Source organism: Pleurodeles waltl, chromosome 3_1 (genome assembly GCF_031143425.1).
Source record: "Pleurodeles waltl isolate 20211129_DDA chromosome 3_1, aPleWal1.hap1.20221129, whole genome shotgun sequence".
In the NCBI taxonomy this organism is placed as follows: domain Eukaryota; kingdom Metazoa; phylum Chordata; class Amphibia; order Caudata; family Salamandridae; genus Pleurodeles; species Pleurodeles waltl.
Genome location: NC_090440.1, coordinates 966,902,801 through 966,921,978, shown reverse-complemented (window position 1 = coordinate 966,921,978; position 19,178 = coordinate 966,902,801). Strand labels below are relative to the sequence as shown.

The window sequence follows — 19,178 nt, the reverse complement described above, 5'->3', positions numbered from 1 at the left end:
TTGTGTTATCTGTCTGATCAACTGATCCCTGTTCTTTGTAACAGATTTTGACATCCTGGTATCTCAGATTGCCTTAAATTTCTGACATGTTGTCTTGAATAATCAAAAAACAAGTAATTATACAAATGTTTGCATGGTAATTCTAATCTAACTGGACCTTTCACTTTAGTTAAGCATAATGCCCACTTTAACCATATGCTGGTGCTCTAGTTGCCATTGATAGGTTTACTGGATTTGGAATTTATCCACTTGAGTTCCAAGTGGATCTATGAGCAGCTAGGCATTACTCAGGCATAAGCTAAAAGGCACCTGTTTTCAGAATCTTTACTTCATTTTACTGCATCTGATCTAGAGTTAATTGTATTGTGCAAACCACTCTTTATGTTGAGTATGTTTTCGTTAACAGTGTTTGCATTTTTTGTAAGTATTATGGTCTGTTGTCCTAAGTATATGAGTGATGGAAATTTATGCTAAGTATGACATCACATAAATTTCCAACGAGTACATTGGAAAATTGAAGCTGGATACATCTGCCATTACTCTAAGATTTATTTAGTGAAGCAAGCAAGAGAAAATTAATAGAGCAACAGTGTACATATCCTGTGCAGATCAAATAAAAGTAAAATAATATAGTTTAAAGTTATGCCAAGGAGGTATTGAAGTGCTCCTCTGTATACAGCCTGAAGGGTGATATATCACATACACACACACACACACACATACACACACATGCACACGCACACACACACACACACACAATCTCTCTCTCTCTCTCTCTCTCTCTCTCTCTCTCTCTCTCCCTATCTCCATCTCTCTCTTACTTAATGTCATAAAAGGAGAAATGATCATGTGATTCCCAGATTAAGCGCAGATCCTTTAATGAATTTTTATTCCCCAAAGGGCTTGGTGAAGGTTCTAGAGTCTAGCCAGTGGGAGAAAAGTGAATGGCTAGTGACAGATGATTTTTAAACAAGTTTGAAAAGAGGATTAGAGCTTAGTCCATGCAAAAGGTCAAAGGTTGATTGCAGGTTCCGGAGAGAGGTTAGTGAAATGGCTCCCTCCATCCAATAGCTAAGGTTGTCCTTAGTCAGCTACAAGTTTCCAGAGACTGATCCGGTGGTCTTGCCTGCACTGTGAATCGCGGTCACTTATGGAGTCTCTGTACCAGCAGTGAGAGCATCAGGAAGATCACCATCCAGATCCATGAATTGCCTGAAATCCAAACATCAATTGATTAATTGATTAATCAGTTTCTTCCATCTGTATGCCACTCACCATCTCTCTTAGAACAGCACCTAGGACAACAGTTAGCCTTCTCACTTACGCAATATTTAGCACAGCGCTGGTTGACAACAAACATTTTGTAAGCAAGATTTTGCTGAGGCTACAAATTTTAAAATCTTTACAAAAATATGACTGCTTGCTAAAACAGTTTTTGTTCTGCAAAAGCTTTTTTCACGAGAAAATTCTCAGACTATATGACTATAACATCTTATCTACTTAACTCTCACATATTTGATACATTTTGAAAATCTTCATGAACTTGTGGAAGTAAAATTCTGCAATTTGGTACGCCCCAGGCTTATTGGCTAACAGTCAAACGGTGCACATCTAGAATCAACCCCTTCTTTTGCACTGTTGATTCTTCCTTCCACACAGGTGAAATTAAATGTTGGCATGCTGAATGCGAAGGCTGGGTAGTCTTCCTCTTTAATCCACTACCAGATTCTCTCTGCCCCTTAATCTCACTCTTGCATGCTCCTGCTTTCTCCCTTTGTGAAGGTTTTTTGTCTTTCTCTTCCTCTTTCTTCCACTGCTTGAATTACCTGTCGTTCTCTGGCTAAATGTCTGATGCAAAAAATAATTGATAGTCCCCACAAATTAGTGCTGGTGGTCCCCACCGGCAACCACTTGCTCAAATTAAACATTGCTGCACCCAAATTCCCTGAGAAGGAGAACACTGGCCCAATGTTATGGGTGGAAAAATCTGTCCAGTAAAATCAAATGCAGATTAAGTAGGAATGATGGGCACCTGCCCAGCCCATCTCCTCCTAAGACATGTGGGGAACAGAGAAGGCTTCCACTGCCAGTCAATAGACTGCTGTGCCCCCTGAAGCCTCCTACCACCCAGACCTCCCACCGTGCATAGTCCTCCTGTACCCACCTACCACCTCCTCCTAGCAGTTGGTAAATGGGAGTGTAATTGGCCCGGGAATGGAGAATCTGCATGTAAAAGAGGACCTGCTATTGCTGGGTCTGCATGTTATTCCTCATTCTGGAGATACAATCTCATAATTGCAGGGCTGCAATAGCCCTCTGGAATCTGTGATTTTTCATTCTGCAAGTTCGGCACCCCTGCACCATACAACTTGTAATCAGCAACTTGATGTCAGGACGTGTCACTGGTAACACAAATGAATAATTGTTGGCAGTTAACTGGTTGCAGCTTGTGGCTTTGCTACTTTACTGACAGTTCTAATAACGGTGGCAAGGTCACTACAATGATCAACAATGGATGACGGTTGTAGGCACTGACACCTCTCTAAGAATATGACTTTTCACTGACAACACCATTTTTGATCATTGGCGGGCATAAAACTGTATCCACAGCTTCAATGCTGGCAGTGTGAACAATGACACCTTACTGTTTTACCAATGAAGGTCAATGGGAAACAGGAATAGCTAGAACTACCAACACAGGAGCCTAGAGGCACAGGTTCAAATCCCAGGCTCGGTGTTTGGCTCAACATTGTGGGATTTAGGGCAAATCACTTATCAACATCTGCCTAAAAGTCTGAAATGTAAGATTGTAAAATGTATTTGTGTAATTCCCACTTCATGTAGACCATCTTGTAGATCAATTCCCAAACCCTCCATGTAATGTACATTGCTTTGATGCTTCCTAGCTACGCTTGTGCTGTATAAGTACTGAATACTTACTATATACATAATGATTGCTTACCCAGAGGATTATGAGTGGTGGTCTCATAACCTCAATGGGAATCCAATGTGGTGCAGGGGGGGTGGTTGTGATATTTCACTGACTGCCAAATGAATAGCCGGTTGCTGCCTAATAAAACACAGAGAACCCCAAAAATAGGCTGTAGCTCTCATGGCACCTGAACGACAGTCGAAATGTGAAAGCCATCTTTGTATGGTGACAGTCGGTGGGACTACAGGTGTGCTCCCAGCTGTGTTTCTTGTGTTCAGACTCCTGTGGAGTTTCATTGGTGGGTATGAAATACAAGTTAGTGGTTAACAGAATGTGAAAAGTATGAGATATAAAATCATACTTACGTTCGCAAGACCCAGCGGAGATAGGCGTTTCTAGAAAAGAAAAAACACGTTCTCATTACTGACATTTCATGTGTTTACATGTGTAATCGTTTTCATACAAAAAGGCACATGAGAATGTTTTATCTGCAAGTCTTTTCTCCCTTCCAGTGACTGCTTCGCTTGCTGACCCATCTTGCTATTATTACAGCATGGTTGCTTTACTTCATAGACAGGGAGACACCATGGCCCAGATTTAAGCGTGCCTATCGCCAACCTAAAGGCACAATAGAGTCATTTTTAATACGCTAATGTGGCATTATGTGGCCAAAAATGCTGTGCCATATTCACAAATATTTTAAATGCGGCTCACACATGGTGGTGTTAGGGGGGGGACAAGAAAAGTGGTGCTGTGCTATGTGCAGAGCCACTTTTCATAACCCTGCCCCCATATTTCAAGCATACGTGCCAACACTTCAGAAGAGGTAATTGGGCGATATTAAAAAAGAAACCGAGAGAATGTATTTCTCACATTGACTTATATTGAAGGAGAAGCAATTTCAGGTGGGAGACAGCCAAAATAAGCAATTTCTGGCTTCAAAACGTGGGAGCTTCCTGTCTGAATCCGGCCTCTTGGCATGTACACCAAGATGCCAGTGCTAGTGAGATGTACTGTGCTGTAGCACTAGAGATCACAGGACGGGCGTGGACTCCCGTACCAAGATGGCACTGCCAGTGAGAATAACTACTGTAGCATCAGGGATCACAGGGCGGAGGTAGACTCCTGTACCAAGAATGGCACTGCCAGTGAGATGGAATGTAGCATCAGGGATAACATGGCAGACGTGGACTCCTTTATCAAGTTGGAGCTGCCAGAGCGAAGTGCTGTGCCATCACCGTCCTATCAGGAAACAGTACATGCTGAGACTCCTTTCCAGGGATGGCGGAACTCCTCCACCACGGCTACTCTGCGACATCAGGAGTGTTAGTGTAGCCGAGCGCTCCTCTTGAAAGGTGGTACAATCCTTGGAGTAAGGTTGCAGTGATGTTTCTTTACAAACATGGCTTGTTGTACCGAGGCTTCTGCCTCAGTGACGGTTCGGGCTGCACTCTTGCTACACTGTAGGCTGCACTAGGATTGCACAGTTAGTTAGTTTATGGGTGATACTGCGGAGACACGTTCTGAGGGTGTGTTTACGTGGTTGGATAGTTTTCTGGGATTATTTTCCTTTTAAGAGCTTCCATTCAATCTGTGCCACAAGGAAAAGCAGAAACATGATGACGCACCTGCATAGATGGGTCCCATTGTCACTGTGGGACTGTCTGCAGCGATAGCTCCGCTTCTGGCGCCGGTACCAGTGCAGGCCTAGAAAACAAAGGGGAGATTAAAAGGTGGCAATGTCTGCACCGAAGGAGAGCCAACATTTATTAACTGAACATCAGCAAAAGACAGCTCCACCCGTGCTTCTAGTAAACTATAGGAGGGGGCCTAATAGCCAACACAAAATTAGGCAAGCATCCACAGAAAGTTGGGGGTCGAGTAATCTATTCCCTGTTACGCATATTCTAAATTTGACTGAAGTAGGAATGGAAAAACGTTTTACACATTGGTGTAGTAGTCACAAAAACCTTATTATGAGATCGAGACATTCAAGGCGCACAAGAGGTGCTTAAGGGGCAGTGTAAAGAGAGAGACGTGAATTGGTAGGTGAACTAAGCAAGAGAAAGCACATATATCATTCGGAAATTAACAGAGAACTGGCCTTCTATTAATTAGCACTCAGTATGAGACACCAAATGTCTACCAAATAGTTATAAATAAATTGAAAGCACACTTCTATCCATCAAAAATCAACAAGGGGCAGCACATGAATGGATAAGAGTGTCAATTAAATATGAGTAGAGGATGGAACATCGATCAACCAGCAATCAATAGCTCACAGTACATCTATCAAGAGCCAATTAATTACAGCCAGCCGATCTTTCAATGAGGAATCAATAAAGGACATTATAGCTCTCAATTAAAAACTAGTAGCAGAAAGCATATCTCAACAAACAATCAGTGGAGGAAAACACATATAACTCAGCAACCAACAGAGTGCTATTAATAGTCAATGGTGGGTGGATGGTGTGCTTGTCAATAATCAAGATAACATAGAATTATTCAAAAGTCAGCAGGTATTTAAGGATAGCACAATTATCAATCAACAATAAAACGAAAAAACGTCTGTCACGGACGAATCACTGCTCATTTATCACACAGCAAATAAGTGGAGGGAAGCAAGGCTTTCTTTAAGTAATCAACAGAGGAACGGCAGATCTATATAATCCATTGATGGGGCACATGTTCGTCAATCAGTCATCAGTGGAGGTACACGATGATCAAGCAGTCATCAATATATAATGCACTGGCCTGCCCATCAGACATCAAGGGTACAGGAAGCTTGTCAAATACTCCTTAGCCCAAGGCAATCCACCAGTGTACTCATGCCCCTTGACCTCAGAACACTGTTGCTCTTCTTCACCTTTGCCCTTTGTGTTTCTTTCCTGATTGGGTGTATTTGGTGCCTGCAGTTTTCTCATGCTGCTGAAACTTTATTGACAAGAAAGTCCTGAGGAAATCCTAGGGGTACTCCCCCGGATGAAACACGTGTTGACAATGGACAAACAAGGTGGAATTGAGGGTTATAAGAATGGATTAATTGGATTAACTTTGTGATTATGAATATGAATAATTAATTTGGGACAACGGACAAACAAGGTGGAAGTGAGGGTTATAAGAATGGACTAATTGGACTAACTTTGTGATTATGAATATGAATAATTAATTTGGACAATTTATTTAGACAACGGACAAACTAGGTGGAATTGATGGTTATAAGGATGGATTAATTGGATTTACTATGTGATTGTGAATATGAACAATTAATTTGGACAATACATATAAAGAGACTGTTCGTTACATTAGATAACTATGATGTTAGGTAGGCATTGACTTATAAAGACTTATGTTATTGGTATATTAAATTTAAATACTTTATGTGTGCCATTACTCTTTAATATACAGTAGCAGTTGAGATATTAATTTTTAAAGATTACATTGGAAAACAGTGCTTAGAAGTCAATAGCACTAAAAGATGCATTCAAAGTCATGAGGAACTGAGGTAAATAAAACGTTCAGGCTGACTTTGATGGAGGGCAGGCTGGCTACAGGACTCAGACAAGTCTTGCTAACAAAGTACCAGGAATAGAGCAACTCGTCGGGGTCAAAGACTTGAGGTGTGGCGTCGGGGTGGTGCTGCATTGTCATCTAACTGAGGATGGAGGAGAGTATCGGTGCTGATCCAAGCTGTCAAGGGAGCTTCGGTGTTGAACCTCTTGGTGAGGCAGGCACTGCATCAATGTTGAGCTGCGCTGTCCATCGATATCAAGCTGCACAACTCGATGAGGTGATATCATCGAGTAGCTGCTGTTTCTGCATCGGGAGGCGAATCGTCAGGATGGAATAAAGCTGCAGAATACCCACTTCTGAGGCCCAGGAGTGGAGGGAGCAATCCCGGCAAGGGTAGGATTCACAGAAGGCAGAGTCCAGGACAGTTGCAGGTAGGCTTTGATGTCCCTGATGCTGCAGAAGAACAATGGACAAGCCAGCAAGCCCTTGGAGTCATTCTGGGTTCAAGTGGGATGGGTACAGTCCTGAGCAGGGTAGAGATGAGCAATCAGCAGGGCAGCTCAGCAAAGCAGAGAAGCAGTTCTTTTAAACAGTCAGTCTAGGCAGAGTGGCAATCCTTGCAGCACAGCAGTCTTTACTCAAGCAGAGTTCTTCCCAAGTCTAGTAGAGATCTTATTCGAGGAGGTCTGGGACCCAGTAATTATATCCTAAAATGGCTTTGATGTGTGTGATAACTTCAAAGGAACTCTCTGAAGTGCACAAAGATCCCTTTCAACCTGACCCTATCTGCCAGGCTAAATGTGGGGGGTAATCAGTCCTTTGATTGGGATCAGGGCCATACACTTTGAAGTGTAAGTGTGGGCCCCTCCCATCCTACCTACTCAGGAAGACCAATCAGTATGTGGATGAATGCAGATGCAGTTGAGTGTCCTGTGTTTTGGCTGTCTGGAGGGAATGCACAAATGTAACTGTCACCCAGCCCAGTCCTGACGTGTATTGGAGACAGGCTGTCAGGCACATAAAGTAGTTAGAGCAGAGAAATGCCCACTCTCTAAACATGGCATTTCTTAAATAGTCATGTTAAATGTGACTTTACCAGCAAAGAGGATTTATCTTTACCATTCCAAGGATATGAAACATGATATGTCTACTCATTTTTTATCAGGAATTACAGTTTAAGAGGATAGTAAGGAATTCCCAATGCTAGTCTACGAGAGGATCAGGTCTCAAAGTAATGAAAACAGAATAGGCTGTTTGTCACTATCAGGACATATAAAACATAAAGGTACATGTCCTGCCTTTTACTTAATTAGCACCCTGCCCTTAGGCTTACATAGGGACTACCTTAGGGGTGACTTATATGTGATAAAAAAGGAGTTTACGCTTGGCAAGAGGTTTTAAATGCCAAGTCGAAGTGTCAGCGAAACTGCACGCACAGGCCTGCAATGGCAGGCCTGAGACATATTTAAGGGCTACTGAAATGGGGGCACAATCATGCTGCAGGCCCACTAGCAGCATTTAATTTAGAGGCCCTGGGTATATGGTATACCACTTTACAAGGGACTTACAAGTAAATTAAATATGACAGTTGTATATCCAGCAATGTTACCATGTTCAGGGGAGAAGCATACGCTCTTTAGCACTTGTCAGTAGTGCTAAAGTGCTGAGAGTCCTAAGGCCAACAAAAAGATGCAGCAAAAAAAGGAGGCAAAAGGCAAAAAGTCTGGTGTAAGACCCCCCTAAGGGTGTTAGGTCTAACACTGCACCTTTGTTTGTCATTTCTTTCTCTCTTGGATCTTCTTCCCCTTATCAGTGCTTACCTTAATGGTGGTTCTGTGGCAGTGTTAGGTTAAAAACAACATCATTCCTGCCAAAGCTACTCTCTCTCTCTCTCTACTACCATTGGGCCTGATTGTTTCTGAGCTGAAACAAGGTAACTGGATACTTACTGCTTCTTTAATATCATTACCAATTGGAGCATCAGGTGAGCTGCAGGGGATAATGGACCTGTATTGGAACTACAATCAAGGAGCATCTCTATGTATCTTCACTTTGTGTTTGCTTGCTTGCCTAGACATCTCCACTGTACTGCATGAGTATTACCCCAGCTCCTACCTCTTTCTTGAGACGAACATGAGGCAGACACATCCCAGACACAAAACTAGCATCTACAGTGTGCTTCCTATTCCTCCTCCCAAACTCTGTTTCACCTCTCGTGGTCTAGGTTAATTCATCTCTCAGCCTGTAGCCCGCTTATGGTAGAAATTGATAGATTTACTTCAGCGCTCAAATTCCTTCACAGGTCGTGACATCCATTATAAGACAGATGTTTTAAGTCCCATATTAAATTAGATCATTCTTATACGTTAAGTTTTTCTTTGAAAATATATACTGCAACCTATATATCTAAATTAAACAATTGCTACATATGTTGAAACTCAACAGTCCCAGCTAATAAGGTCTCAGGTTCTGTTTTTTGTTGTTCAAAGGTAGCTGAATGTATTTAGTAACTTATATTTTATAAGACATACCTGTAGCTTCCAAAAGAGATGAAACTTGACAGAATTATTCTAAAACAGGTTTTTTCGAAGGTGTTCACATAATAATCACATACTCATTGTGTTTATTTTGATACATAATTCATAAGATAAGTTAAATGTAGTATATTTATATTGATTTCTCTATTCCCTGTACTGAATAACAAATGAAGTATATCTCCTTTATTTTGTTTGGTGGTTTCAAACTAGGTCACAATTTAAGGTTAGAATATGGGAAAAATCTTTTAATTTGTCTACACCTACATTCTGGAAAATGAAAAACATGTCAGTGATAAAGTGGCTTGCAGTTTAAATGTGAATATGTGCAACTGAATGTTAATTTTATTCACAACAAATTGTTTTTCTGTTTATCCTAAATGGGTTTGTGGACATTGTAACCCTGAACAAACTGCATGATATAAGAGTATCTAGTTGTGTGCACAAAATGGCCAGTTTAGATACCCTCTGTCATCTCCTAAAATTCAATGCAGATCTATATTACCGTTAGAATGCATTATAATATTCAATCAATATAACAAGAGATTCATTCAGCATCATATTTATGGTACTAGTTGTGTTTTACCAAGACATGCATTTCTTCATTTTTATTAGAAACAAGTTGGGGTATTTCTAGCTTGTAAATCAAGGAACTACTTCTTGCCTGTAACTTTTGTTTTCCAGCTTCTCCTCTCCAATCAATCTGTTTTTTGAAAATGCTAGTTAATTTCATTTTTCTAAGTTTTTGCTTGCAGTTTGTTTTACATAAATGTTCAGATATGTGGTATTTTGGAGCATTGTTCCTAAAGTCCGACAAATGTTATTTCCATTAGTTCTTTACTGGTCAGGTCATTGAACCAACATATACTTTGGAACATGCAAATATTATTTTAAAGAAAACACAAAAAGTGTTACAATTCATTGATTCATTTAATATTTTAAAATCTGAAGTTACAATTTAGTTAGTTTTGCTTGTCTTGCAATTTCATTTGTGTATCTGAAGATATTTCTCAGACAAATCACCTTTAATGCAGTACCCTCTTTAAAAGTCTCTTCCAGGTTAACTGAAATGCATTGACTGATATTTTTACCTAACATCAGTAAATGAGGATCCTTGTACAATAAGCTACACATTTGTGCACTTTTGCTGTTATGTTTAGTTTTAAATTTGATTTTATTGTAATCAAAGACCTCATTTTACCCATCTGTCTAGTATAATATGCAAACTGCTTTTGTTAAATGGAGTATGCTTCTGATGCTGCCATATCATTATGATACCTCCTTTGAATAATTATTTGACAAATGGTTGCATCTTTCTTTCCATTGTCACAATTTCAGCTACAATGTAGTTTGTCCTCACAAATTCTCCACAAAGGATATTAGTTATGTTATACATGAGCAGATGTTGCATATAATATACTAGTCACTGTTGTCATTCCTCTTTACAGTCGTCTCTGTATTTTATATTAAGATGAGAAAATAGCATGAACTCGAAAGCCAGCAACAGTAGTGCGGTTCTCTAAAGTCAAAGCAAGTCAAATATCATCACTAAAACACAGTCACAAAAACGCATTGTTCTCAAATTGTTGAACATCTTTCATCAAGGACCATTACTTTAATAAGTATTATAAAAAAGGAGGCAAAAGAGGGAGAGAACCAAGAATGCATCAGTACTCCCCTGGTAAAGCATTCAATTAACATATCAGGTAGCTCAATAATCATGAAGTGTGTACAAGCAATTGGTTGGCCTTGATTCCAAGTACTTTCTCATTGCAAAGAGACCATTATGTTGCATGACACAACTTTATAGTGATCTGATGTCTGTTGTTAGTAGCACTGTTGGTAGCTGGCTTGTGTAAAGTCAAACATTAGTGACTTTACAGGTGGGGCAGTAAAGAACTCTACAAATTCAGAAACTCATCCAATCAAAGATCCTACCCTGGAAATAATCGGTCTGCTGGTGGGATTTTAATTGCTTTGTGATTTTTTGGAACAAAAAAATAAATCACTGGTTCTCATGGAGAAAGATTTTCAGATAACAGCATTCACGTTCACCAATGATTCCCAGATCTGTTACTTTTTATCATCCAATATAGTTTTTTGTGAAAAAGCTTTAAATCTTCTAAAGTGGTTCTGACAAAACAATGTTTATAGCCTTACAGCCACCCTAGCGGGCTATACCGGCCATTAAACACCGCTCCAGAATTAAAAGCGCGAGCCGAAGACAAGGGCCTTTAACATTGAAGCAGGCCTATAATGGGCGGTTTAGCCCAGCCACGGATGCTATAAGGCTATTAGAACATTCTGACCCATCAGGTTAGAATGTTCTAATTAGTAAAACACAGGCCTCATGGAGCCCGAGGGGTATGAAATCCCCTTGGGCTCCATGAGGGCTTTGTTCACAGCTGTTGCTGTGAAAGACAAACATTAGAATGTTGAAGCTGCAGGTTTTTACCAGCTATTAGAAGCCCGGAGCTCAGTCATGGCCTGATGCGCAGCAAAGGGGTGGGATAGCGCTCAGCGGGGAGGACAAAATAAACAAGCATTTAAAAAAAAATGTAAACGTACTTGCCTCACCGCTGCGCCACTCCTCTTTCCTCGATCACTGCAGGCCATGCATGAAAGCAGCATTAGAATTGGCTTGAGCGCCCTGGCTTGGCGCTCCCAGGCAAACTGGGAACATGCGTCTGCTCTCTCCAACTCAGTGTCGGGTTGGAAAGAGCACCGTGCGCATGTGTGTTTGGCCGGCCTGAGACGGCGGGCCAACACACATGTGCACTGAGAGGGGTGCACACCACTCCCCTCCATGACTGTCATCGCCCCCCATGGTTACGCCCCTTTAAAAATTAAATTATAATAAATGCTTATCATTGTTTTATTTTTAAAGCTTTGCAGCTTCTTCTGCTGGTGGGGGGGCAATGCTCATCCGCCATAGCGGAGGAGCCGCCGCTGGCGGAGCTACTCTATTGTCTTTAATGGAGTGATCGACATTTCAGTGTTATAATACAGCCTCAAAGCCTGCTGTAGTGGGCTACATTAGCAATTACAGGCCAGTTCCAGAGTTAAAGGCCCGAGCGGAAGGCGAAGGCTTTTAACAATGTAGTGGGACTTTAATGGGTGGTATATCCCAGCTACAAGTCTATTAGAACATTGTGCCACTACAGGGCAGAACATTCTAATAAAAAGACAAAGGCCTCATGGAGCCTGTGGGGACTGAAATCCCCTTGGACTCCCTGAAGCCTTTGTTCACAGCTGTTGCTGTGTGAAAAACATTGGAATATTGAAGCTCCAGGCTTTTATCACCCATTAGAAGCCCGGAGCACTACACTGTCTTCAATGGAGCTATAATACAACCTAGTTCCCCCTAGCGTGATATACTGGCCAATATAGGCCTCTCCAGCATTAAAGCCCTGAGCTGAAGGCGAGGGCCTTTAACAAGGGAGCAGGACTTTAATGTAGGTGTAACCCAGCTACAGAGGGCTATAAGGCTCTTAGAAAATTCTGGCACTAGATGGTAGGATGTTCTAATAAATGAAACAAAGACCTCATGAAGACCGATCCCCTTGGGCTCCGCGAGGCCTTTGTTCACAGCAATAGTGGTGACCAACGTTGGAATGTTGGAGCTCTGGGCTTCTACTGCCAATTAGAAGCCCGGAGCACCCCATTGTTTTCCCAACATTCCAATGTTCTAATATAATTTAGAGGTTTCAAAGCTTATGATCTTTACATTCTAAAAGTATCCCTCCTCTTTCATTATCTACTGCTGGTAATATAGTGTTTTTGTCTAAAGTTTATATTTACCTTGGACCATTTAAGTTTTCATTTATCAATGTCAATCAACATTTCTGAAAAGTATATATGCTATCTTTTTATGGTAATTTAGGTCAAAAGGTGGATTTCACCAAAGAATGACTTTCTAACGGGAAATAGAACAGGGAGGCTTGCAGAAAAACAGTTCATACTCTTAACTGGCAACAGAACTAGTTAATAATTGATGAACAAATAAGGAACAAAGAGCAGAAGCCAGAGAAGAAGGAGGAACATGAAAAGGAATGAAGCCACTATCCCAAAGAACTGAGGAAAGCATCAGGGAATCAATATTGTGCGTTATTTGTCTAATCAAACACTAACCCAAAATCAATCTAATATCCTTGTCGCTCCCACAAACTGAAATGTATAAATAGGTTTCTACTAATTTTAGGATGGCCTCCTTTTAGAAACTGGCAGCATGGGTGTACTAACACTCTTAAAGCAGTTATTAGCACTAACAAGGCAGTCGGCTATGGGGACGGCTGGGGAATTCTACCCCTCCTAATGAAAAAGATCAGGGGGTTTCTCACCCTCGCCCCTCAGAGCCCTGGGAAAGCCTTCATAATAAATTTATATTTCACCAATAATACTTCACGGGTACCCGTGTTTATTTTGCTTTGCTGATGTCCATGGATGTCATTTAGGGGTCGCCAGAGGTAGCAGACTCACCAATGGTAGATCGTCCTTATGGATGTTGGTTGGGGTATCATTTTTCTTATTTTCCATCAATTTTTATCACACTAATATTGAATAATATTTTATTATTTACTATTAGTGTGATAAAGAATGGATTACAACTAGCTGGAATGTGACCTTCCTGGCAGCTGAGGTAAGTAAAACATTATTTTAAATGCATGTTGTGTGCGTGCTTGAGGGCGAGAATGTGTTTATGTGAAATTGTCTATATTTGTGAATGCCTGTGTATGTGTAAGCATGCACATGTGAGTGAAACTAAGGGTTAAATGACGTGTGATGTCACTTCCGCTACCCTTGGCATGTTGGTGAATTGATGTTCTTGCTGATGTCTCGGTTCTCGCAGGAATGGCATTCATTGATTGAGTCCACCTGCATATGGGGGTCAGGCGCACATGCCAAACGAATTTGAAATATTTATTTTCCCAGGAATCCGGTCAGTGGCCTGGCATTCCAGTCCCAGAATTCTCAGCGCTGCAAGTGCTGGGCATTCATTGACATACCCATCTGCGGATGCAAATGCCGCCTGCCATCAGTGAACGGAGTGGAGGGTTGTGGTTAGTGATTCAGGCCGCAGGCAGCGCTGAAACTCTCCAGGAGAGAGGAATAACGGTGGGCATTTCTTGTCAGGGTCCAAGACCCAGGCAAAGTGGCCATCTGCAGCTGCCTGATATCTGTGATCCACCGCCCTACAAGCTCCAATCCCAGAAAGGCGATCCTCTAAAGGTAGTTACATTTAGTGGCATTACATTTGGCTACAGTAATAGGATTGTTACAACGCTTTGGAATGACACAGTGAGGGATGAAATGCTAATTAACCTAGTTATTGCTTAAAAACACGTTAACATACGTGTGGTTCTTTAGGAGTATATTCAGGCTAACAAGGAGATGCTCCGATAATACCGTGTCCTCTACATCTCTTGACACTACATTATCATTATCGCTCCACATCTGTTACCTATACTTAGCATTCGAAGTACCTGCTGGGCCGATGTAGTGGATGCGATATTACTGTAATGCGATATAACACCTCCGGTGTAGTGAGGTTAACCTCGTAGACAGCACATTGGCCTCTTTACTCATCCACAAAGAACATTTGGAAAGTGCAAATGCAGCCTTTGAAGTGGTGGCTGATTTAAAAATATACCTCTTTGCACTGCACCCTTGCATGGGGTTGTAGCTGTCAATTGTGCAGCAGGTGCAGTGACACCGGAGCCCAGATGGGTGTAGGGCGCCTAATCTTTCCTTATTTCTGTATTTGCACACTTAACAAGCTGGCAGAGGTTCCTAGCCCTTGCATGCACTGGGAGCCCTGGCAGCCCTGCTGAGCCACTGCGCTAACATGTTATGGCAGCGCAAAAAAAGGAGGCAGGGTGACCTGCAACACTACCTCAATGCAATGTTGCAGCGCCCTCGACCTCCTGTCATATAGATGGGCCATTCAAGCTGTGTCTGTGGACATATGATCAGCGAATCCACTCAAGGTCATTCACAGAAAACACCATTACCTTCACCGTTCTGCTTTTAAAGCTCCCTCGCTGTCCTTTCCCTTCAGTTCGGGGCTGCACAGCGCACTCAATCATTCTGAGAGATCTGGCTGGGGCCTTCAACCTGGACACGCTCTGTCAGCTCCTGGCAAATAGTCTGAAAGCACAGGTATTTTACGCCTATTCTGACCCGTGTCACGGAGATCCTGCTTCAGTGAGGAGGCACCAGCGGATCTCAGATATTTACTGACCCACGTCAAGGAAATCCTGCTTCAACGAGGAGGACCCTGCAGATCTCTAATGATGCATGTCCATCGCCTGCGTAACAAAGCGATATCCCAGTACTGACATTGTGAAAGCTCTGACAGGGCAGGTTTACCCAAACCTGCACCATGTGCTCCTCTCACGGAAGACGACCTGACAGCTCTGATGGCGCATCACTATACTGTCCAGCAACATGTCCTTCTCTACCATAACTTGAGACATCCTGACAGCTCTGATGGGGCACCTCTCTTTTGCCTCGTACCATGTCCTTCTGTACATGTACGGAGTCATCCTGACAGTGCAACTCTAGCCTGACCAGTACCATGTCCTTCTATACCAGTATTGAGGCAGTGACAGTGCAGCTCTCTCCTGATGACCTGCTATCTGACCTCTGGTGGCACACCTGTAGCCATACTTGACTTATGTACTGATATGACAACAGTAAGACATCCTCAGAGCTCAGACAAACCACCTTCATCATGGTTTCCATCATGCTATTCTACAGGTATTAGAACTTTCACTAAGCCAGTCCCTGCGAGCCGGCTTAGCAATAGAGGCAGGCTACTTACCAGTATGCATGTTTCTTTGCAGATCTCCACATTAGCATGGAAGAAGAGAGAGTCTGAGCCCGTGATCAGGAAGGCAGAAACCGTAAATCGAGCCTCATTGGTTTCACCATTCTTGTCAATGGTCACTAAGTCACCATTTTGTGAATCACGGCACCTGCATCAGTAGGTGGAAAAGACAATGTTAGGTTTCATTCTGGCACCCACAACCCTCTCCTAGGCAGTGCATTCATTTTTGTTGTCTAAACCAGTGGTTCCCAATCTTTAGACTTCTGTGACCCCCCCCTCCACTTTATCATTACTGGAATCAGGGGACCCCGAAGTGAGTCGTTACTGGAAGCCGGGGACCCAGGCCTAGACATGGTCGATGATTAGAACTATAAAACAATACACAAAAAAATACAGAAACAAGCATTCATCAAACACATTCACAAATGATAACACATTTTATTCAATTTGTAAACAAATAAAATAAAAATAAAATACATTTAATAGGAAGGGTGGAGCTTTTCCAAATTTAATTGAAGCCACATATCGTCCATACTATATTAAGTATGATGCACCTGCACTGCTCCCATGAATCAATCTAAGGATACTAATTTAATTTTTAACCTCCAATTTCAAATTTGTTGACATTTACTGTACGTTTCAAAAATTTAAATTGTATATTTAGCCACTTTATGTGTATACATTGTATTAATTTGCTAATATTAGTTAATTTTCCAAGCAGTCACAGACACCTCTTAGGAGGCTTTGTGGACCCCAAGGGGCCCCCGGACCACGGATGGGAACCACTGGGTTAAACTGCATACAAGTATCTGCCTCCGGGCACTGCACTTTTTCTAGCACCTACCATTTCAGTATCCTTTCTAAGGCACTGCCTGTGGTGTCCCAACTTCAGACTTACAGTGTCAGAGCACTGCCCCAATGTCCAGCCTTCTGACCCTCAGTGCCACCACCAAGCACTGCAGTGTCCTTGGTGTCCTCCCTCCAGATATCCGGTAGCAGCCAGCCCCAGGGCATCGCACTGGCTCTGGTGCCCTGATGCCAGATACCCAGAGCCCACCTTAAGGACTGCCCAGCAAGAAACACTGCAGACTCATGCTGCGTGAGGGGAGGCAGCTGCCTCGAGTGGCACCGGGATTCAGAACTGTGATCCAAGGTTCTGAACTTTTACCAACCGCAAGGATTTCAACTTGTAAAATACTGTGACAACCTCGTTCTAAATCAGGAGCCAAATCAGGGCCCCAAGGCTAATACTCTTAAACAGGAGCGCTTAGAACTCAGGAACACAATAACGTCGTCCAGGGCCCGATCCCAGTGCATTGTGCTTCCTTAGTCGAAAACAATGCAGCAGCAGGCGTCATTTTAGGTTGGAGGGTCGGATTCTCTTGTGCAGGTTAACTATTGTTATTATTGGTATTGTTATCCTTATAATTGTTAATATTTATTTGTTTTTAAATAACAAACAGAATAAAATAGTGTTGCATTGTTTGAAACGGATTCCTTGGACAACTCTTCAGCAATCTCAAGTCTACCTTCAAGGAGCCTCCCATCTTGTCTATAAATGTCACCCTTCACTGTCACAATTACGCACAATGTGCCTCAAAGTGTCTGTGGTTTCGGCTACAATATTTGAATGGCTGCAGTAGCCCTCATTGCCTGAAGTGGGCGTGTGTGTACTGGGATGAGTCGCTGTATTCTGGGACTCCCCCTACATACGTGAAGGTCTCACCCTTGGGAGGCCTGCGTTTCACAGGCTTCTGGGGCCTGCGTGGTACTCACCCGTCAGTGATAAGGTCGTATTGCGGAATACTAGCGGCACTGTCGTACTGAGAGGCGAACAAGCGATTCACCCGCACAGAGAATGCATCCCCATTAAGATCGAGGGCGGTCACGAGGAGGTAGATGGGGTCCTGGACTTGCAGCGGCGTTGTAGACTCGGTGTAAGGGATGGAGAAGCTGGCGTCTACATACGCGGACATGAGAACAGGAATACTGCCGGTCCCGTCGGGCATGGCGACTCCAACGATGCTGAAAACGAAAAGGAAAGAAGTCCTGTTACTATCATTGAAATTACCAGATATCACTGAAACCATGTTTATCACTGAGAACAACTGCTATTACTGACGGCTGTCACTCAGACCCCGGCTGCCATTGAGACTAACAATGTCACTGAGGTCAACAGTGATAGAGCAAGAGGAGTCACTGATTAGGGCTAAATCATAGGCCAAAACGAGCACTAAGACCAGGGCCTTTACTGGTGTCACAACTACGACTGAAGGCAAGGTACTCACTGAACACATTATCATCGTATGTACCCTGAGGTCACAGGTTGTCAAAGAGATGAGTTCAGTAAGCACACAGTAAGTGTCAGAAATCACTGACACAAGGGGCTTTTCTGAGGACAACAACGACCACTGAGAGCAACAGGACAAGGAAATCACTGGAACCAAGACTTTCAGAGCTCGTGCCTAGCACTAGCCAAGCCAGAGGCAAAGACTGGGACTGGTGTATGTTCCAGCACTTAGCAAGAGCACACATCTTATCACTCTGCCTCCCTGACTGTGTAAAAAAAACACTCACCCCAATATAGGTTTAATGGCCGTTGCCAGGGAGACTGGTATATTCTTGAGAGGATATGAGCAGGAAAAGTTATAAACGTAGCTCTGTCTTGAAAGAATTCCAGCCGGAGACACCTTTCCGGGGATGGTCAGATTATTGGAGTAAATCACACTGGAGCTGTCTGCCTGCAAAGGGGAAAATAAGCAATAACAATAAGCAGGAATTCTCCGACAGGTTGTGCGCAATTTGACTGACTTTGCATTCTTTCTGGACCTGTCAGGAGGAGATTAGAGTGCACGTGCGGGAGGCAGGGAGAAAGAAAAGGGAAGAGGAGTGTAGGCTGGTTGGAGGACATGCCCTGGCCCCTTTGCGCAGCACTAATCCTGAAGTGTGGAGGGGCTAGACACGTTCTGGTCAGGTGATGCAGAATATCTCGAGCCTGATGGGTTCGGGACGGTCCGGAGTAAGAACCATTAGGGGCTGGAATTAGAGGGCGCTCAGGCTCATTCGTGAACCGCTGAACATGGGCTGCGGACAGGGTGGCAGAAGTTTGCATCAAGTGGGTTTATAGAAATTGACTAACAAATCCTAACACTTGAGATGGGAGGCAGGTGGTGGCCAGTGGGGTCGCTAAGGGACATTGGACAAATGCACCAGCTCTCTTTTACCAATCTAATAACAGTACTTTAAATATAAATACTTTTTCACAAACCCAAAAGATTAAGTTTCTCTTCCACCCTCTGGTAAGCCATGAATGAGTGTGTGTTCGGATGGTGGCAGGAGTGTAGCTCTCAATAGAACGGCAAGTACAGTG

At 42.8% G+C, this 19,178-nt stretch overlaps 1 protein-coding gene across 1 annotated transcript in view; it reads right to left on the bottom strand.

Annotated features, from left to right (window-relative positions):
• Nucleotides 1–861: 861 nt before the first annotated feature.
• The window catches only part of LOC138284830 (uromodulin-like), a 28,203-nt gene continuing 9,886 nt past the window's right edge, over nt 862–19,178 (bottom strand). The window contains exons 5-10 of the mRNA XM_069224017.1: nt 18,386–18,549; nt 17,585–17,833; nt 15,803–15,956; nt 4,561–4,639; nt 3,298–3,327; nt 862–1,212 (exon numbers count right to left, since the gene is read on the bottom strand). Of these exons, the coding sequence (XP_069080118.1) occupies nt 1,145–1,212; nt 3,298–3,327; nt 4,561–4,639; nt 15,803–15,956; nt 17,585–17,833; nt 18,386–18,549 (744 nt within the window). The 3' untranslated portion in view covers nt 862–1,144. The remainder of the gene's footprint in view (nt 1,213–3,297; nt 3,328–4,560; nt 4,640–15,802; nt 15,957–17,584; nt 17,834–18,385; nt 18,550–19,178) is intronic.